The sequence below is a fragment of the Centroberyx gerrardi genome, chromosome 12, assembly GCF_048128805.1.
Source record: "Centroberyx gerrardi isolate f3 chromosome 12, fCenGer3.hap1.cur.20231027, whole genome shotgun sequence".
NCBI lineage: Eukaryota > Metazoa > Chordata > Actinopteri > Beryciformes > Berycidae > Centroberyx > Centroberyx gerrardi.
Genome location: NC_136008.1, coordinates 2,618,890 through 2,641,253, shown reverse-complemented (window position 1 = coordinate 2,641,253; position 22,364 = coordinate 2,618,890). Strand labels below are relative to the sequence as shown.

The 22,364-nt window shown below is 44.1% G+C and overlaps 1 protein-coding gene across 3 annotated transcripts; it reads left to right on the top strand.

Moving 5' to 3' along the window:
* Positions 1–2,095: 2,095 nt before the first annotated feature.
* Positions 2,096–20,103, top strand: LOC139911822 (NLR family CARD domain-containing protein 3-like). 3 transcript variants are annotated; one of them, XM_078287399.1, is made up of 11 exons: positions 2,100–2,129; positions 4,595–4,700; positions 6,993–7,278; positions 8,385–8,462; positions 9,490–11,326; positions 11,437–11,610; positions 15,054–15,227; positions 16,955–17,128; positions 17,638–17,811; positions 18,291–18,337; positions 19,127–20,103. In XM_078287399.1, exons 3-11 carry the CDS (start codon positions 7,002–7,004, stop codon positions 19,708–19,710), a joined length of 3,519 nt encoding a protein of 1,172 aa, XP_078143525.1. In that variant the 5' UTR covers positions 2,100–2,129; positions 4,595–4,700; positions 6,993–7,001; the 3' UTR covers positions 19,711–20,103. The 3 variants fall into 3 exon arrangements, with proteins under 3 accessions (XP_078143524.1, XP_078143526.1, XP_078143525.1); XM_078287398.1 differs by lacking the exon at positions 4,595–4,700 and having other exon boundaries at positions 2,096–2,129; XM_078287400.1 differs by lacking the exons at positions 4,595–4,700; positions 16,955–17,128 and having other exon boundaries at positions 2,096–2,129.
* The last annotated feature ends 2,261 nt before the right edge of the window (positions 20,104–22,364 follow it).

Sequence of the window (22,364 nt, the reverse complement as noted above, 5' to 3'; positions counted from 1 at the left end):
GTGTGGGGGGGGGGGTTGATTTTCCCCGAACCAATCAGCAGTGACTGATGTATCTGAACCGATCACTAGTGACTAACGTATCTGAACCAATCACTAGTGACTGACATATCTGAACCAATCACTAGTGACCGACGTATCTGAACCGATCAGCAGTGACCGACGTATCTGAACCGATCACTAGTGACCGACGTATCTGAACCGATCACTAGTGACCGACGTATCTGAACCGATCACTAGTGACCGACGTATCTGAACCGATCACTAGTGACCGACGTATCTGAACCGATCAGCAGTGACCGACGTATCTGAACCAATCACTAGTGACCGACATATCTGAACCAATCACTAGTGACCGACGTATCTGAACCGATCACTAGTGACCGACGTATCTGAACCGATCACTAGTGACCGACGTATCTGAACCGATCAGCAGTGACCGACGTATCTGAACCGATCACTAGTGACCGACGTATCTGAACCGATCACTAGTGACCGACGTATCTGAACCGATCACTAGTGACCGACGTATCTGAACCGATCAGCAGTGACCGACGTATCTGAACCGATCACTAGTGACCGACGTATCTGAACCGATCACTAGTGACCGACGTATCTGAACCGATCAGCAGTGACCGATGTATCTGAACCGATCACTAGTGACCGACGTATCTGAACCGATCACTAGTGACCGACGTATCCGGCCGCTCTGAGGTTACTTCAGTCACATGATGCTGGGCGGATTTACTAACTTCACCAAGAATGTCAGTGGTTTTTGACAAAAAATATCATCTTTGCAAAGACAATCTGTTGGTTAATCTACACGCACGGTTCTCATTGATTGAGTCTACACAGTTCTCATTGATTGAAAGACACTCTGTTGTCCACTTTCACTAGTGTAGGCTGCCCTCTCGTGGTACTGAGTGAACATTACATCATACACAACTCTCCTAAGTGTATACAGAGTGAACAGGAATCATAGAGCCAACCCACTGTTTCTGTTTCAATTCTTCATCGTTCACTGGAAGTCTTCCCTCTCTCGCTGGCTCATGACCAACTGAATGAATCCAATGAATGAAAGAGTCAATCGAACAAATCTTTCCACTGAGTGAGGCATTAAGAACTGAATCTCATAAAAGAGCCGAACTCTGCATCGCTAGTTCAGACTAGCAAACACTAAGGCTTTTACTCTGAAACTGAGGTCCGTCCGGTCCGGTCCGCCTCCACAACACTTCCTCCTTTTCTGTTCTGAGACGCTGCAAACAAAAAGAAAAAATGCACATCTCTCTTTCCTTTTCTGTGGTGTCAACTCAAATGCAAAAAGCATTATTTATTGCATCTAGGCTCCAGCTCCACCTGCACTTGCCAACACTGAAAGGTCAAAGGGTAATTATGCTGCTCATTGATTGGTTATTACTAACTCTTGCTCTGATTGGCTATAGGAAACTTCACATTGATTGGTGGGTGCATGTGTGGATTTCCCGCCCACTTCCCACAGAATAATAGTGCCAGACAGGTTTGTGTCCTTATCGGTTTGTATCCACAGCATGAGAATGACAAACTCACAAAACAGAATTTCTGCATGACTCAACAGCATTTGTGGATAAACATTTACACGTGTGATTTTTGTGTGAATTTTTTTTCACTTCACAAAACTTTATTCACATTTGTGAATCATTTGTGAATTATTTTTATTTTAGTACCTGTTTTCTTTTATTACCTTCCTGTGCTTGATTTCCTTGGCACTCTTCCAGCAGGTGCTGCTGTGGCACCTGAATTTCCCCAACACTTTTCCTCAATAAAGTGGTATCTTCTTTTATCTTATACACACACACACACACACACACACACACACACACACACACACACACACACAGCGCCACATAGCTTGTGGTTGGCTAAGTGAAGAAGGTTGGCAGCCTTGAAGGAGGCGGCTGTCTTCCAGTCAATACTTTTGCAGGACCACTGCTCTGATTGGCTGGCAGTACTGGAGGGCCCGCCCCCTCCTTCTCCTCGGGTGTGTAGATCCAGAGCTGATGAAAAAAACAGAAAGCAACGTCTGTCAGTGGTTCCTCCGCAAATGAAAGTAAAAAGTCTGTTTGACTTGATCTGGGTGCGAGTTCACCATGCAGGTAAGGATCCTACCAGGAAACATTAGACATGTTTGATAAATTAAGTATGGGGAATTGTATTGTGACTGTGTATACGATGATGATGATGTTGGTGAAGTCTTTCAAGACGTGTATTTGACGCTCACAGACGTGAATATTCATTAGTTCATTATTACTCAACCAACATTTGACTTTGGGGCCAAAAGAGGAGATTCTCCTCTCCAAAGTCGAATGTTGGAAATGTTTTTACTTTTAGTGTTACCAGATAAAATCGTTGTCTTACTTCACTGGTGAGATATGAGGAAGTCCAGGGGGCGATCACACCGAGAAGCGTCGCTACAGGCGCAGGCGCGTCAGAAGCGCCCAGGCGGACTGCGGGCGGAACAGCTCGGCGCGCCTGTGGAGCAGGACTGCGTGTGAGACCCGGTTCTGCCTGCAAGGGCGTAACTTTGGTTTGAGAAGTGGGGGGGACACAATAAAACGAGGAGTCTGGGGGTACTCCCCCAGAAAAAAATGTGCGATTTGAATCCCATTTCCTGCATTTCTACATACATTTAGGGACTACGGTAACCAATACAAAATCCAGGAAATAATTAAGTTGGTCATCATGCTAAATTCTGCCAGAATAGTACTAAATATGCATAAGAAAAACTGTCTTACTTTCTGTATTGTTTAACCCACAACTTTACTGAACTTCACATGTTGAGTTATTCAATTATGGATGTATATATATATTGAAGAATAGGACTGACAGATTTATGGTACATTATTGTGGCACTATCGATAGATAATGTGTCATTTACAACTTCAATCACAACAAACATATACAAAATGTATCAAAGAATATGAAACTTTTTTTAAGTTAAGTTTTTTAGAAGTCACACACTAAGAGCACTGCCAATGAATGTGCTAGCTTTTTTATGTCTCTCTGGATTAGACAAGCAAGTAGAGCATACCGGCATCAGCCGTGCCAATTTATTGCCAAATGCTTTGGGATTCAACACATTAACATTGCTTCCCATGGTCAGAAAAAGTCGCCAGATTTGTCGTTGTCGCTTTTGAGAAATAAAGTCCCCAGGGGGGTCTGAAAAGTCGCTACGTCTAGCGACAAAGTCGCCAAGTTGGCAACACAGATGCCAAAATGTACTATAGAACCCGTAGGCAGGCTGTCCGTGTCCGCTACTCGCCCGTGGTAATTTTTTGGAGTATATCAGGTCTTACAGTCAGCAGCTCAATTCACATTCTCAGCCAGAATCTGACGGCTGGCCAAACAGTAGCGTATTAAGCACGATTTTTGTGGTTAAAAAAATGGGGGGGACACAAACAGGATTTTGAAAAGAGGGGGGGACATGTCCCCCCCGTCCCCAGTGGAAATTACGCCCCAGTCTGCCTGGATCCCACCGGGGGCGGCTGCGTCGCGTTCCGGCTGCCACGCGGCCGCCGGAGCTGATCGCGGCCACTCTAGACAGTGCTTGTGGTTCCACCAGACGTGCCGCAGCGCGTCAGAAGTGGCCCGGCAGCGGCTCTCCGCTCTGCTCCGTTAAAAATACGCACCTAGTCTATTTTTGACGGAAGCCGCGTCGAGCCGCGTCAAGCTGCACAGAGCAGATCGAGCTGGGCAGGAAGTCAGACACAGGAACGGCATAGAGCATCCGGTCAATTTTCAAAATAAAACACCACGTACAGACCATGGATGTATTACAGTAAACTAGGTGCAGACTCCCGATGGTATATCACATCACTACATCAACGTCATAACCGGTGGCACCAGGCCAGAAGTCAACCGGTCAGAGGATTTTCAGCATGGACGACAAGAGGTTCATCTTGGAAGTTGAAAAAAACACGGTGTATATCCTGGCAATACCGGCTCCTTCTCCTTCTACCCCAGTGTCCCACCGTTCCTGCCACATCACACCGCATCAAAACAGGAAGGAAAGCCCGCCTTCTGCTTGATTTGATTGGCTGCCTGGCCCAAATGTGACATTGACGAGCGGTGCGACTCCACGCCTTGCGCTGAAAAGTTGAGAATATTTTAACTTTTATGCGCGCCTAAAATCTGCCAGAAAAACGCGACGTGCGTCGCAAGAGAAGAGCGCACGCCAGGCGCGCCGTACCGTAGGAAAACCAGGGTTTTGGTGGCGACGGATTTCTGGCGACGCTTCTCGGTGTGATCGCCCCTCAGGAGGCCTGACAGCTTAGAGAAGCTTGACTGACCTTTTATTCACTGATAAAACACTGAGTGCACAAAACAAAACTTTACCAATAGCCGACTGTTACAAAGTCCATGTCTCATTTGAGTCTGGGGATTAAAATCCTTCTTACTTCATGTTAAAGTACAGAATGTTCACTTTTCACCAGTTTTCCCAACATTGAATTCCATAGTAAAGTTAGAGAAAGAGAAAGTAAAGAGGAGAAAGTGCATTAAAAGTGTTCGCTCTGTTTTTTCACATATAGTGATGAAGGATTTAATTTTTTTTATTTTTTAGAAACCTCAGGAGGAATCAGATGTCATCCATTCATGACACTGGTTTCCACCCTGAGAAGCTGTTCAGCTGTAGTGAAGGACTGCTGTGTCACGCTTCCTAAAGACAGGTAAACTCCAGCATATCCAAAAAGAAGAAATATATTCAAAATGTCTTCAATTCAACTATAACCTAAAGATGAAATACGTTGTGAAATGATTTACCAATGACACATTTTAGAGAGTAAAAGAAATGAATATGTTCAGAAATTACAATTTTCTGTTATTGTAATTTCATATTTTCATAAAAAGTTATTTTCCATTCCACTTTGACAGAACAGAAAACTTGTATGTGTTTTTGTGGCTCATTCCTTACTTCCTCGTTACTGGCAGCAGGAAGCTGGAAAGAGTTTCAACCAAGAAACGAAAAGAGAAAAAGATTTACTAGTTCACATAAATAAAGGAAATGAGCAAAAAAGGGAACTGTAGACTGTGCTCTGATGTTGCTGAAGAAATGCATGTTTTTTCATGTGTAGAAGTACTGTGTATTTGTAATGAAGGGACAGATATGATCACCAAATAGAACAAACATTGCTGTTTCAGGTATGACCTGTTCGGAGAGAGCTGCAGGAACATGCAGTGTTTGGTAGATGAGTCACTGGAGTTAGGAAGAGGCAGCAGATTCCACAAGAAGAAATGTTTTCCAGCCTGTACATGCCCTTAACTTCGTGTGGTTGGTTCTGTATCGATTATACAGAGGATTCCTTACGACATTAAAGGATAAGGCCGGTGTTTTTTAATGCATTGCTTACCGTCAACAAATCCTATGAAAATAACAAAATCAGCAATGAATTTGTTAAACGACTTTTTCCTCAAACGACTTAATAAGCCGACCGTAAACACGTTTTCCATCTCAGGAAAGTAGTTCCGTAGCACAGAAAATAGTCCCCGGCGTAATGAAGAATTTGTTCCCATTTGAATTTGATTTGGTAATAACTACAACAGTCTGACTTTTCATGGTAACAGTTAGCAATTTTTAAAATGTAAACTATGTCTTTGTGAGCTGTATTTAAAGGTTTTTAACTTACAATTGGAGCCAATGACTTCCTGGTTGACGGCTAAAAACGGAACGTGGGAAGTCAGAAAGTAACGGGAGGAGAGCAAACACATTGTTGATTTTGTTATTTTCATAGGATTTGTTGACGGTAAGAAATGCATTAAAAAACACCGGCCTTATCCTTTAAGAAACAATTCAATGTTTTTGCTCAACTTAACACAAATAAGTTATTAAACTCAAATTCTCAGTTACTCTATGAATCTTGCATTAAACAGAGTTAAAGGATAAGGTAAATCTCCCTGGCTGCGCCTTGCCCTCTTCTTTGCAGTTTCACCTGTCTTGGCCCCGTTCTTCCTCTTCATCTGCCTCTCCCTCACACTCAATATTACTGGACACACTGTTGTAAAATGCAACTTCAAGTCACAGCATGCAGTCATTTTGTAGACTTTTATAATTCTCAGTCATAGTGTAGCTTTAAATCACTATGGTAAAGTTGTTTAACATCATTATGCCACAGTTACATCAGTCTAATCTACTCTCTCTAGGCTACCTCATCAGCACTGCTGTAATAGAAATGCCAATCACAGGCCTGTCTCACAAGATAGCACCAACTTTCCAAGCCAGTAAAACCCCCATGTCACATTGATCTGAACATCTATCCTTACAAAGAAGCAGTACTCTGTAATGTTTGTGCCCTGTAATCATCACTTTACCTCCTGCTGTGCAATGTTGGCTCAAGGAAGGACATTGCATCAAAGGACTTTCACTTCTTCTTAGACTTGCTGGCCTGGACACTTTTGGTTCCCCTCTCCTCTCTCCTTCTCTTCCTGTGTCACGAAGGTTCCTCCATAATTTCTTGACTAAAGCAGCTAGGGAGAAAAAAGTGTGTGAGTAGCAAGAAAGGATAGCCTAATATACATAGTGAAGCTGAAAGATATCGTTCACAGAAACTTATCTTAGTAATACTGCCGCTAATAATAGGCACCAACTTATTGAAATGATTGTGGGTGCTGTTAGTAACACAACCAATCTCATCCCAGATATCAGGTTTACTCAACAACAATCCCGTTTACCTGTATTTATTTCGATTATCCAGACAGAATTGTGGAAATTGAATACATACATATATTTTTGTGTCCTGTCCCGCCACATTAAAATTTAACCAAAACAATTAAAATCATGATTCTGCTCGACCACATCATGTTGCCATGCCTATCTCTATTGCAGTTACAAAAAGGCATGCTTCAGGCTCCACTATTGGGAACCCAACTCGTCTGCATATCTATAATACTACTAACACTATTGACAAGATGAGATGAGATGAATCTTTAATCATCCCGGTGGGGAAATTGTCCAAATTCATCAGGGAGCAACGATGGCGACGGATAAAGAGAAGCTCTTGAAAACACTGGAGCATTTGGGAGATGAGGACTTTAAGCGCTTCACGTGGTTCCTGCAGCAGGCCGACATCCTGGAAGGCGTCCCAGCCATCCCAAAGAGCCGACTGGAGAAGGCAGACAGGCAGGACACGGTGGATCAGATGGTGCAGACCTACAGCGAAAACACTCTGGAGGTGACCACCAAGGTTTTAATGAAGATCGACAGGAATGATCTAGTGGAGAGTTTGTCAAACAGCAGCTCAGGACTCAAAGGTAAGTCGTGGGAAGATAAAAAAGTACGAGCATGTGAAAAACAGAAATGTCACAAATGACTCATTCATTTATAATTAAAAACTCATAACCAGAGGTGTGACAAAGTCAACTTTGCTTGAGTCCCAAGTCAGTTTCAAGTCTTGAGGCACAAGTCTCAAGTCAAGTTTCAAGTCTAAATGTAGATTACAAAGTCAAGTTCAAGTGAAGTCCATGTCATTAATGTCAAGTCTCAAGTCTAAATGTAGAACAGCAAGTCAAGTCAGAACAAATTGCATATGCAATTAGCCAAACCCGCAAAAAACGGCAACCCGATTTCAGGAGTAAATGCCCTGTGCGCTGTCTTAGTAGATCAGAAAACCAGGTTTTAGCACCCGCAATGCGATTTGCACTGGCGCAAACCTTTAGTAGATCCGGGCCTATGTAACCCTAACCTAACCCTATTTCTAACATTAACCCCAACCCTAAGATTAACCCTAGCCCAGACACTGAGAGTATCAGTTGAAACTCAGTAGACTTTATATTCATCAAGTGACATTGTAGTCACTTGATAGAAAGTATCAACATTGGACTATCCAAATAAAGTGTGACCGAAACACTTTAATAACATAATAAACTTTATTTATATAGCACTTATCAAAACACAGTTACAAAGTGCTTTACAAAAGAAAAATAAGTACATAAAAAAGACATAATAAAATGACTGATTCTGGTCCCATAGTCCCATTTATCAAGTGCTGTAGAGGCAGAGAAAAAGGTTTGAAGCTCCATCAGACTCAGGTGGCAGTCAACCCAGGACCAGGAACAGCAGACGTCAGTCAAGGATGAGACAGAGAGACAGACAGCAGGTCAGTGGTTCAGGTTTAATTAAACAGGCGCACATGTATGGGTCTGCACAGGAAGACAGTTTGTCACTTATTCATGTGAGAGACTCAGATGAATACTAAACATAATGAATGTTCAGTCCTTCAGCATATGTAAAGAGTTGTGGGATGCATGATAGCTGTTCGCTGGTTGGCTTGCGTTAAATTCAAGTCCTTGTAACGTCTCTCTCTCTCTCTCTCTCTCTCTCTCTCTCTCTCTCTCTCTCTCTCTCTCTCTCTCTTCAGAGAACAATGGAGCTTCCTCCATTCAACCACGGCCTGCTCCTCTTTCTCACCTTCCCACTGACAGCAGTCAGACTGAAGGTAAAGCTATTCTATTGCTCGCCCAGGCTGCCATGTTGGTTGTCTTGTCACTGCCCATTTTGTGTGCCTTTTTAAAATGATGAAGGATTTAGTTAATCCTCTTCTTTTACTTGATGTCACAGCTCCTGGAAGCATCAATTTATTTGAGTAAAAGATGCAGAATTGGTTCAAATCACTGAACTGGCTGGACAATGTTGCTTGAGAAAGTGAATCAGTAATCTGCTCCTCTAAAGTGATGTTGAACTTTGCTAGTACCTTGGGTTGGGTTAGGGTCAGATATTCCATTACAAGTGTAGCAGCTAATTAATCACAGTTTGCTTTCCTTCACAAAATTTTTAACCCTTTATTTTCCAGGGAAAGGTTTTGATGAGTACACATGGTCTTTGATGCACCCCAGCTTCGTAATCACACATTTACATATTTACACCTGGGAGCTGCCCAGTACAAACACAGTCTTCTACTGAGCAGCTCCACTGGAGCAGTTGGGTGTTCAGTGCCTTGCTCAAGGGTATCTCAGCAATAGTTGTTATTTTAGGGTGATATCATAGCCAGGAAGCTACACAACCCAAGCTACTACCAAAGTTCAAGACCTTTAACAACCTTTAACAACTTCAGTGCCTTGCTCGAGATATTATATCAGATTATATCACCCTAAAATAACAACTATTGCTAAGATAACCCTCGAGTAAGGCACTGAACCCCCAACTGCTCCAGTGGAGCTTCTCAGTAGCATCAGTGAGCAAAACCGTTCCCTGGAAAATAGAGGGTTAAAAAATCTTGTGAAGGAAAACTTCGCCATCCTTTTTTGTTATTTCAAAGGAAAGGATGTATTGATGTTGACAGTGAGAACAAGTTTGTTATTCTCAGAGCACCAATTTTTAGCAAAAAAGCACTGACCTTCAAATGGCTTTTCATTTGTCTCATAAGCATCTGTTCAGTGCTGCTAGCCATGAAAGAGGTTTCCGACGGACACACAGCCTAATACTTTTAGTTTTAATTTAGGCTTTCTGGACTTTGTTTTACACAGATTTGCTGGTGCGAACAACAGAGCCTCCACAACTCATCACATGGTACCAAGAAAAGCTCCAATCTAACACCCAGGACAGGTTTAATTGTGCACAAGAAGGATGGTTAGAGAGGAAGGATAAGAAACTTCTGCATGATATCTACACAGAGCTCTACATCACAGACGGGGGTGACATACACATCAACAGCCAGCATGAGGTCATGCAGATTGAGATGCCATCAAGAAAGCCAGCGGAAACAGAGAAATCAATTAAACCCAGTGACATCTTCAAGCACCCTTCTGGAAATCATACATCCATAAGAACAGTGCTGACCAATGGGATTGCAGGAATAGGCAAAACATTCCTTGTGCACAAGTTCATCCTGGATTGGTCTGAAAGAAGAACCAATCAAGATGTGCATCTCACATTCCCCTTCACCTTCCGCCAGCTGAATTTACTGAAGGGAGAAAAGTTTCGCTTTGCAGAGCTAATTCACAGCTGTATCTGGGAAACCACAGATATCGAGGAGGAGGCTCTTAATTACATCTTCAAAAAATTACAGAGATCAGGAAACTCCAACTATGACAAGAGTAAATTCAAACTCCTGTTTGTGCTGGACGGACTGGATGAGAGCCGCCTTCAACTAGACTTCACTGCCGATGAAAAGCGCTCCATTGATGTGACAGAGTCAACTGGAATAGAAGTACTGCTGGCAAACCTCATCAAGGGGAAACTGCTTCCCTCTGCTCGCCTCTGGATAACCACACGACCTGCAGCAGCCAATCAGATCCCTCACGACTTTGTTGACGTGGTGACAGAGGTGAGAGGCTTCACTGACCCTCAGAAGGAGGAGTACTTCAGGAAGAGATTCAGAGATGAGGAGCAGGCCAGCAGAATCATCTCCCACATCAAGACTTCACGAAGCCTCCACATCATGTGCCACATCCCAGTCTTCTGCTGGGTCACTGCTACAGTTCTGAAGCATGTGTTGAAAACCAGTAAGAGAGAAGACCTGCCCAAGACCCTGACTGAGATGTACACAAAATTCTTGGTGTTTCAGATCGATCAGACGAAAAAGAAGTATGGCACAAAGAACAGCATTCAGTACATTCAGTCACTTGCAAAACTGGCTTTTCACCAGCTGGAGAAAGGCAACCTGATCTTCTATGAGGAGGACCTAAAAAAAAGTAGCATTACTTTCAAGGAAGCGTCAGTGTACTCAGGAGTGTTCACACAGATCTTTATAGAGCAGGATGGGCCGAAGGACAAGGACAAGGACAAGCTGTTCAGCTTCGTCCATCTGAGCATTCAGGAGTTTCTGGCTGCTGTTCATGTGGTCCTGTCACTCATTAACAGAAACAAGAATGTGATGGCTGAATCTCAGTTTTTCAGCAAAACATCTGCAACAAAGGTCCATAAGATTGCTATTGACAAGGCCTTACAGAGTCCAAATGGACACCTGGACTTGTTCCTCCGATTCCTCCTGGGCCTTTCACTGCAGACCAATCAGGATCTCCTACGAGGCCTGCTGAAACGAAGTAGTTCACAGACCAATGGGGAAACAGTCCAGTACATCAAGGAGAAGATCAGGCAGAATCCCTCTCCAGAGAGAAGCATCAATCTGTTCCACTGTCTGAATGAGCTGAATGACCGTTCTCTAGTGGAGGAGATCCAACAGTACCTGAGATCAGGAAGTCTCTCCACAGACAAACTCTCCCCTGCTCAGTGGTCGGCTCTGGTCTTCATCTTACTGTCATCAGAAAAAGACCTGGACGTGTTTGACCTGAAGAAATACTCTGCTTCAGAGGAGGGTCTTCTGAAGCTGCTGCCAGTGGTCAAAGCCTCCAATATATCTCTGTAGGTGGATAGATAACTGGATATATTAACTATATCCAATGTGATGTGAGTACAAAATGGAAAACATTTTTAAAAGTTCTTGTTTGTCTTCATCACTAATTCTTCTTCAGGCTGAGTGGCTGTAATCTGTCAGGGACAAGCTGTGAAGCTCTGGCCTCAGTTCTCAGCTCCAAGTCCTCCAGTCTGAAAGAGCTGGACCTGAGCTACAACATCCTGCAGGATTCAGGAGTGAAGCTGCTCTCTGCTGGACTGGGGAGTCCACACTGTAGACTGGAGACTCTCAGGTCAGTATTCCTGAATGTGCAATAATAATAATAATAATAACTTTATTTATTTGTCTGTTTACAAAGTGCTTTGACAGACAAAATAAAAGCAGAATACTCAAATTATGAATTTAAAAGGCAGTTAAACAATAAACAGGGATTAAATTCATAGGAGGACAGAGGTGGAAAAGAGCAAACATTCAAGTAAATAGTGGTATAATCGTAGGATGAAAACCAAAATAAATAAAATAATAGAATAAAAGTAAGATAAAATTAAGATAGGGTTAAGATAAAAGATAAAAGACGTAAAAATACAATAGAAAGATGATAAAAAGCCGATAAAGAGACAATAAAAAGCCGATAAAAGCTAAAAAGATGATAAAAAGACGACATCACGTAAAAGCAAGTCTATAAAAATGGGTTTTAAGAAGTGATTTAAAAGAAGTCACTGATTCTGCTAGCCTTATCTCCTCAGGCAGGTCGTTCCAGAGTCGAGGGGCCCTGATGGAAAAAGCACGGTCACCTTTAGTTTTAAGTCTAGACTTAGGAACAGAAGGGCCCGCCTGAGGATCTAAGGCTGCACACCGGCTCATATGGGGTCAACATGTCTGTTATGTAGCTTGGAGGCAGACCCAAACATGCTTTAAAAGTGATCAGTAAAATCTTAAAATCGATTCTAAACCGAACAGGGAGCCAATGGAGAGAAGCCAGGATCGGGGTGATGTGATGTCGTCTGTTAGAACCAGTAAGAAGCCGAGCTGCTGCGTTCTGAACTAGTTGGAGGCGAGAGAGTGACTTCTGGTTGATGCCAGAAAGGAGTCGAGTTGTGAGAAGATTAGGGCGTGGATTACTTTTTCCAGGTCGCTGTGTGATAGTATTGGTTTGATTCTGGAGATGGTTCTCAGTTGAAGGAAGCAGGACTGGACAATTTTTTAAATTTGTGGTTCGAAGTTTAGGTCAGAGTCAAATAGTACTCCCAAGTTTCTGGCAGCGGGCTTCACATTTGCGGACAGAGGACCAAGGCCACTCTCAATATGACCGATAGAATTTGGGGGACTGAACAATATGATTTCTGATTTTGAGTTATTGAGCTGAAGAAAATTCTGTGCCATCCAACAGTTAATATCATTGAGGCAATCTACAACAGCAGCTAGGCTGTTTGGGTCACCAGGTCTCAGGGGAAGGTATATCTGTGTGTCGTCTGCATAATGAAAAGAGACATTGTGTCTTCAGATAATTTGGCCAAGTGGCAGCATATAGATTGAAAATAAAATTGGACCTAAAATAGAACCTTGCGGTACACCACAGGCAATGTGAGTTGTAGAAGATGAGTAGTTACCTATGGTGACTGCGAAGGTTCTTTCTAAAAGGTAGGAGTAAAACCAGTGTTAATGCCGGTGTTCAGCCGGTGTTCAGGCGGTCAATTAAAATGGCGTGATCTACTGTGTCAAAGGCTGCACTTAGGTCTAAAAGAATTAAAATTGCACTTTCCTCCGTCAGCTGCTAAAAGGAGGTCATTGGTTACCTTGAGGAGGGCAGGTTCTGTACTCTGTAAAGCTCTAAAACCAGACTGAAACTTCTCAAAGATGTTATTATGACACATAAAAGCTAAAAGCTGGGTTGATACCACTTTCTCTAAAACCTTTGATAAAAATGGAAGTTTAGAAATGGGCCTAAAGTTGTTAAGAACAGATAGGTTTCTTTAAAAGAGGTTGGACCACAGCATGTTTAAAAACAGAAGGAAGAATGCCTTTCTCCAACGAGCTATTAATAATTGATAAAATACTGGGCCCAACTGTGTCCATAACCTCTTTAAGAAATTTGATGGGGATAATATAAAGGCTGCACGTGGTTGATTTCATGTGGGATATAGCTTCAAATAAAAATGACAGTGACACAGGTTCAAAATTGCTAAAATAACTATTGATGTCCCTATTGGAGTGATAAAAGTTTAAAACGAATGGTACTGCACAGCCAGCTGGGGCGAGACGACGGTTAGATCGCCTCACACAGCCGGCACCCGGTTACGTTTTAGCCCAACTGCAAGTGATGAGTTACAGTTAAGCTAGGTTGTAAGAGGGAGGCAGCCAGAAAGCGGACAAGAGATGAGGAGCCCTCCGACCACACACTCACCGTAAACAGCAGCGCTTCCGACTTCCGGCTTCCGGCAAGTGACACAGTGACGGCCTCTCTATTGCAGCCCCCGACGTGTGAAGTCACATTTGAGATGGGTAGAAGAATGCAATGTTAAGCGCTGAAAGTTTCCGCTTTTTTAACGTAATGCTACCATTCACACAACACTGGCAATACCGTTACATTTCTCTGCTGTCATTTCCCGGAAATGATGCTTAACCTTTGGGCCAGAGTCACGAAGACGCTTGGCACAGTGCTATGCTGCATTCATGGTACGGCCGGCAGCCGTAAAAGCATTAGGAACAGGCTCTTTATGGAGGAAGTAAAGTGTTTTATTAATATCAAACAATTTTACATCACTCACATTAGCAACATGGTCGGAGGATGCGAGATGATCGCTGCTAACACACAGGGGCTGAACTGAAGCCGCACTGGACTCGGATGCAGAGTGAGGGATCGTTCGCTATTTATAAAGCGACACCCCATAGGGTTGAATAGGCTCATCCTGATTGGCTGAGCACGTGCATGCAAATTTCAGTGTGCTGAGGCAACTAGATGAGTGGCTAAGCCAATAGAGGCCTGTTAGAGGGTTCCGCCTGTCATCATAGAACTAGAGTTACAATACATAACTATCGTTCATCATTAAGGGTCTTATTTTCTAAATTGTGAATGAAAATCCTATTTGCCTGCTAGATTCTATGGTAGTAACTTTATTATCTCCACTTTCATTTCAGACATACCAATTCAACACATTACTTATGTGTTCTGATAGTTAATACCTCATATTACCGGTTGCTAAATTATTATAGGCTAGGTGTTCAGGTTAATTACAAATTATCAACAAACTAAATGAGACAGCAAAAGCTGCAAACATTTTGTATTATAGTAATAATTCCCTGGTATGTTCTTAAAGATACAGATCAAAATAGTTTTAATCTCCCTAAAAAAAAGTTTAGCTGGGAAGTTGGCCCAGTGTTGTTGTTATTACTGTGATTATTATCAGTATTATTATTAGTGTGGAGAACCTGCCACACAACATGGTGAGTTGGCAAGTCTGACACAGGGAGTGGAGGTAATAAAATGAAATTCATAGAGTGCAGCCACAACACATTTGGTGAGTCAAGAAATTACCAAAAAATCTGAATAGTTACACTGCTAGTATAATGTGTTAGGTGGATACAGAAATTAATGACCTGAAAATATGCGAGAAAAAACATTTTCATATCTCTGTATCTCTGTTGATGACATATATTGAAGTGATGTTTTTACATAGGAGAAAATAGAAACATTTTGAAAGTTGTTGTTTGTCTTCATCACTAATTCTTCTTCAGGCTGAGTGGCTGTAAGCTGTCAGGGAGAAGCTGTGAAGCTCTGGTCTCAGTTCTCAGCTCCCAGTCCTCTAGTCTGAGAGAGCTGGACCTGAGCTACAACGACCTGCAGGATTCAGGACTGAAGCTGCTCTCTGCTGGACTGGAGAGTCCACACTGTAGACTGGAAACTCTCAGGTCAGGATTCCTCAACCTGGTCAACACATCACCATTTAAATCCTGCTTTACTTACAGGGTTGCAGTTTTTAACATCATAGCAGATAGTGATGATCTAACATGTAATTTGTTTTAAACATGAAGTTTACACTGAGATCTTGGCTTGAAGAAAACTCTTCAATCCGGTTTCAAGGCGTCTCATTCTACTGAGACTGCTCTCCCTGCTGTCAGAGACCTGCACACTGCCAGGCTTCATCCCTCTCCTCTGTCCTGGTCCTCCTTGACTTGTCTGCTGGTTTTGATACAGTTGACACCAAATCCTTCTCTCCATCCTATCTGAACTGGGAATCACTGGATCTGCACACTCCTGGTTTGCATCCTATCTGACTAACCGCTCATACCAGGTCTCATGGAGGGGGTCTCTGTCCAGACCCTGCACTCTTAGCACCGGTGTCCCTCAGGGCTCAGTCCTGGGGCCCATGCTATTCTCTCTCTGTACTAAATCCCTCGGCCATGTGATCTCCTCTCATGGCTTCTCCTATCACTGTTACGCTGACGACACTCAACTCTACCTCTTGTTCCCCCCCTCAGATACACAAATTGATGGGCGCATCTCTGCATGTCTTAAAGACATCAGTGCTTGGATGTCTGTTCTCCACCTCAAGCTCAATCTTGACAAGACGGAGCTACTCTTTCTCCCAGGGAAAGAGGAAAGATTGCCCTCTCACAGACCTTCATCACCATTGACAACACTACTGTTGCCCTCTCAGACTGCCATGAACCTCGGGGTGATCCTGGACCACCAGTTGTCCTGCTCTGCCTACATTGCAGCGACAACCCGCTCCTGTAGGTTCTCCCTCTATAACATCCCCCAAAATCCGTTCCTTACGAGGGAAGCGGCACAACTCCTGGTCCAGGCTCTTGTCATCTCCCGCCTGGACTACTGCCATGCTCTTCTGGCCGGGCGACCCTCTGCCATCAGACCTTTACAGCCAATCAGAACGCTGCAGCCCGTCTGGTGTTCAACCAACCAAAACTCTCTCGCGTCACTCCCCTCTTCCGGTCGCTTCACTGGCTTCCCTTCTCTCCACGCATCAAATTCAAGACACTGGTCCTCTCCTACAGGGCAGTACATCAGACTGCCCCTCCCGATCTGCAATCTCTGATCAGGTTCCAAACCTCGCCTCGTTCCCTCCGCTCCTCCGCCCTCGCAGGTCGCCTCGCCCCTCCATCGCTACGTGGGCTCAGAAGTCGCTCATCCCGGTCGCGACTCTTCTCATCCCTGGCGCCACAATGGTGGACAACACAGTTAATTCAAATGCTTTATGTATTTACCTGCAACTGCTGTCTTTCAGTCCAGTTGTAGCGCACTGCGCATGTGCGTCCACGTGATGAAAGATTGGAAGCGCTTGATTGCAGACAAACGCCATCTAAGTTTGACAAAGTACGGCTAAACCTAATGCAAGTCTATCTAAATCTGACAAAGTACAACTATGAATGACAAAGGCGGCTGAGGATGTCCTAAAATGGCCACCGTAGTTTGGGTGTGATAAAGGTCTACAATGGTAAAATATTTAACAAAGGAATAAGGGAATCATAAAGGATTCAGATTGTTAGGAAGGAATTATTAAGTAATCAACATTGATAAAATCTTATCATTTCCCAATCCTAATTATGTCAGATTGAATCGAAGCTCAAGCAAACATTATTAAAGTTGTTGTTTGTCTTTATCACTAATTCTTCTTCAGGCTGAGTGTATGTCAGCTGTCAGAGAGAAGCTGTGAAGCTCTGGCCTCAGTTCTCAGCTCCAAGTCCTCCAGTCTGAGAGAGCTGGACCTGAGTAACAACGACCTGCAGGATTCAGGACTGAAGCTGCTCTCTGCTGGACTGGAGAGTCCACACTGTGGACTGGAAACTCTCAGGTCAGGATTCCTCAACCTGGTCAACACATCACCATTTAAATCCTGCTTTACTTACAGGGAGACATCAGTGAATAGATTCCTAACCTGTGGAGCATTTTCTCTGTTAGGATAGTGGTAACAACCTTTCACTCTACCTTCTGTCCCCTATGAACCGTTTTCTGCTTTCTATCAGTACATTTCATTATTTCGCCCGTGCTGTCTCTGTTGTTGAGACCTAAAATACCAAAAATTATTTCTAAGATTCTGTAGCAAACTGATCCAAGAATTGCCAAACTGACCAAATGAAAGCACAGACCGCTGCAGTTTTTACAAAGATATCACACATAACATCAAAGCAGACAGGGATGATCTAACATGTAACTTGAGAGAGCTTGTGTAGAGCGAGTGTACAAAACCAGGCAAAAGCAATTCTCAGTAATAAAGTTTAAATAAACTGTACATCAATGGAAGTAAACTTAACTGTGTGTGTGTGTGTGTGTGTGTGTGTGTGTGTGTGTGTGTGTGTGCAGGCTGTCAGGCTGTCTGCTCACAGAGGAAGGCTGTGTTTTTCTGGCCTCAGCTCTGAGCTCCAACCCCTCCCGCCTGAGAGAGCTGGACCTGAGCTACAATCACCCAGGAGCCTCAGGAGTGAAGCTGCTCTCTGCTGGACTGGAGGATCCACACCGGAAACTGGACTCTCTCAGGTCTGGAGCCAGTTGCATAAAGCTAGTTTAAGACTAGTCTAAGCCTTAGACTGGTCTTAGATTCTCAGGTTGGACTACGCTAATTAAGACTGTCTGTTACTTAAATATTATGACTTATTATGATTATGACTTATTTTGAGGTAGGAAAGATAGCCACCTTCCCCCCTGGCTAATCTTGAGTTAAGCAAGCAAGTTAAGTTATAGCAACGAGTCGGCCTAACTGTGAGTGGGAAGTTTAAATACTGAAGCTGTTTCATAAAAGACGAAGAAGAGAATGAGACAGAAACAACACATTAGAGATCTACAACAACCAAGAAGTTGTAGGAATGGGTAAATATAAGTGTCCATAGCAAGTTTGACTTAGGGTCACATCTAAGACTAGGTCTATCTTTACGCAACTGTCCCATGGAGAGGCAACGTCTGCTAGAAGGCTGAGAGGGAAAGAGAATCTGCTGATCTGACTTTGTTTATTCCTCCAGTGTGGACCATGGTGGAGTCCAGAGGTTGAAACCAGGTCTGAGGAAGTGTAAGTGTGCATTTAGTTTGATTCATGAAAACAAAGCAGCACACATTCAGCTATTTAGATAGAAAGTCTATTTACACAGCAGTATGTATATATATGTATATATATGTGTATGGATGTGTATGTGTCTATATTATGTTTTCACCCGCGTCTGTGTGTTTGTCCGTCCGGCCATCTGTTAGCAGGATATCTCAAAAAGTTGGGCACCGATTTGCATAAAACCTGAAGAACTGATTAACTTTTCATGTCAATTGGCCAAAAGGGGGCGTGGTGGTGGGTGTGGCATATCACCAAAAGGTGCATAACTGATTCACGTAACACTACAAAATTGTGATTACATGCTTGTCACAGGGGCAAGGAGCATCTGTTTAACTTTTTACATGGATTGGCCAAAAGGGGGCGTGGCCTATCACCAAAAGGTGCATAACTTCTGAACAAATTCAAGCATCACTACTTAATTTAATTTACAGCTTTGTCACAGGGCAAGGAGCAACTGATTAGCTTTTCACGCGGATTGGACAAAAGGGTTAGTGGTGGGCGTGGCCTTCTTACGGTTTTTGTAATGTCTCTGGGTGAAGCCTTAATTGTGGGGCAGACATGGCGGAGGTCTGTGCTCTACTGACCACATTTTCTAGTTTAATAATTATATAAATTGATATCATTATTATTCACAAAAATGAAACTGTTAAATAATGAACAGTCTAGTTGGTAATAAATCAACAAATAATAAACACAACAGGTGTATTATATCAGAAACTGCTGCTGTATCGTGTCTTGTTCCCCCCCCTTCAGATGCCTGTGAAGTCACACCGGACCCCGACACAGCACACAGGAACCTCCTCCTGTCCGAAGACAACAGAAAGGTGACATGGGTGAGAGAGAAGCAGCCGTATCCTGATCACCCAGAGAGATTTGACCGCTGGCATCAGCTGCTGTGTAGGAACGGTCTGACCGGTCGCTGCTACTGGGAGGTGGAGTGGAGCGGAGGGGTGTATGCAGGAGTGAGCTGCAGAGGCATCAGCAGGAGAGGAGGGGGTGTTGACTGCAGTCTTGGAGGCAATGAAAAGTCCTGGAGTCTGTACTGCTCTGCTGTTTGTTACTCTGTCCTTCACAACAACAGGGAAACACGCATACAAACCCCTCGCTCCTCTGACTCCAACAGAGTCGCGGTGTATCTGGACTGGCCTGCTGGCACTCTGTCCTTCTACAGAGTCTCCTCTGACACGCTGATCCACATCCACACCTTCCACTCCACACTCACCGAACCGCTCCACCCTGCGTTCAGGGTGGAGTTCAAGTTGGACGCCTCGGTGTCTCTGTGTCAGATGGAGGAGGGAGAGAGAGAGACACACACTGAGACCGAAGACAGCTGCTGAAATGATAGCTCACTCTGTGCAGGATCACACACACATACACACATCTTATTGTGAGTGAGAATATTATTGTTTGTATTGTTTTTATTTTTTAGTTGTTTTACTGTAAAGACCTCAATTAATCAATGACTGTCAACATAATGTGTTTTATATTCAGGGAAACTGACCAGGGTTTTAAACCACTCAGGCACTAGAATGTGAATATTTATTTGGAAAATGAAATGAATGAAATATGAAACCAGACAGAAAGCTTAACCAAGCTTAACATTTTTATGTGTTTCCCAGAATTAAAAGGTTAAGCATTGTTTTATCTTCTTTTCAAACAAGTTTTGTGATAACCTTTTTTTTTTTCACTTTAAAATGTAATTATTGTCCTAAAATAAACCAATACATGACTCTGTTGTTGTCTGTTGTAGGAATGTTAAGAGCTCTGTGAGAGTACAGCCCCTGATGGAGGAGGAGGAGGAGGTGGAGAAAAGGTGGATAAGGTGTTAGAGGGAGGAGGAGGAGGAGGTGATGGAGGGAGGAGGAAGGGTGGAGAGAGGAGGAGGTGATGGAGGGAGGAGGAGGGGTGGAGAGAGGAGGAGGAGGTGATGGAGGGAGGAGGAGGGGTGGAGAGAGGAGGAGGTGATGGAGGGAGGAGTAGGGGTGGAGAGAGGAGGAGGAGGTGATGGAGGGAGGAGGAGGGGTGGAGAGAGGAGGAGGAGGGGTGGAGGGAGGAGGAGGTGATGGAGGAGGAGGGTGGAGGAGGAGAGAGGAGGGGTGGAGGAGGAGGTGATGGAGAGAGGAGGAGGAAGGGTGGAGAGAGGAGGAGGAGAGGAGGAGGAGGGGTGGAGGAGGAGAGAGGAGGGGTGTTGAGAGGAGGAGGAGGAGGAGGAGGGGTGGAGGAGGAGGTGATGGAGAGAGGAGGAGGAGGGGTGGAGGAGGAGGTGATGGAGAGAGGAGAGAGGAGGGGTGGAGAAGGAGGAGGAGGAGGGGTGGAGGAGGAGGTGATGGAGAGAGGAGGAGGAGGAGGTGATGGAGGAGGAGGAGGAGGAGGAGGGGTGGAGGAGGAGGGGTGGAGGTGGAGAGAGGAGGGGTGGAGGAGGAGGAGGGGTGGAGGAGGAGGGGTGGAGGAGGAGGTGATGGAGAGAGGAGAGAGGAGGGGTGGAGAAGGAGGAGGAGGAGGGGTGGAGGAGGAGGTGATGGAGAGAGGAGGAGGAGGAGGTGATGGAGGAGGAGGAGGAGGGGTGGAGGTGGAGAGAGGAGGGGTGGAGGAGGAGAGGTGGAGAGAGGAGGGGTGGAGGAGGAGGAGGGGTGGAGGAGGAGGGGTGGAGGTGGAGAGAGGAGGGGTGGAGGAGGAGGTGATGGAGAGAGGAGAGAGGAGGGGTGGAGAAGGAGGAGGAGGAGGGGTGGAGGAGGAGGAGGAGGTGATGGAGGAGGAGGAGGAGGGGTAGAGGTGGAGAGAGGAGGGGTGGTGGAGGAGAGAGGAGGAGGTGATGGAGGAGGAGGAGGAGGTGATGGAGGTGGAGAGAGGAGGGGTGGAGGAGGAGGAGGTGATGGAGAGAGGATGAGGAGGGGTGGAGGAGGAGAGAGGAGGAGGTGATGGAGGAGGAGGAGGAGGGGTGTTGAGCTCTGCCTTCCTCTCCTCGTGGCTGCAGGCTGGGGGTCACAGCTGTAAACAAACTGGCCAGCTGCTGCTTTATTTCTCTGTCTGACAGCTTTACAGCATGCAAACACTTTCTGACAGATTTACAAATTCAAATCAAACTGAATTTAAAGCACACTTATAAAACGTATCAGGGAGAGCAGGAAAGTGTCCTGGACTTGTTTCTAAAGGGCAAAATAAAAAAGATAATGACAACCTCACGGTACATGAATCAAACACTTTGCTTTTAACGAGTAGCTGAGTTTTTTCATTCCTCAGAACTTGTTTCTTTACATTTGCACATTATGTATATTGATTACATTTTATCTTATTGATTTATTGTTTTATAGTCTTTCACTGTTTTTATATATGGCTTATACCCTACTTGTCTTTTCTCTGTTGGTTTCTATTATTGTTGCTGCTGGAGCTCATTCTTCCTTCAGCACACAAGTTAAATCGTGATTTCTACTCGTACAGTAAATTCTCCCTAAATTTACAAAAAATAAATTATAAATAGAAACATCCCAGAGCAGGAACAGATGTGTTACAGTGGGATTACAGGAGGGATGGTTTCCAAAAATCTCTTTAAAGGACTATTCTGACTTCTTGGGAGGATTAACACCAAAATCATCTCTATGTGAGTAGATAGCTCCGTCCGGTGCGCATGCTAACGCTTTAGCATACAGTATGTTAAAGATAAACAACAACAGAGTTTTCTATGTAAACAAGGAGTTTTCATTCATAAGTTCACTCATACAGAGAGTGTTTTGTTGGACCCCAATGACTATGTTGAATGAATTGATTTCCTTCAATGCCGCTCAGAAAGTCTTAATTTTTAATGTTTACAAGGCTATAATGTTTACATCTTGGACAGGAAGCTCCGCCCCTTCATTTGATTGACAGCCAAGTTACAGGCGTTTCAGACCAGCTGCTTCTCCCATCGACGCATCATTTACTAGAATTTACAGCTCAATATAGGATTGTAACACAAGTAACGTAGCTAGACAGTTGCATAAAGCTAGTTTAAGAC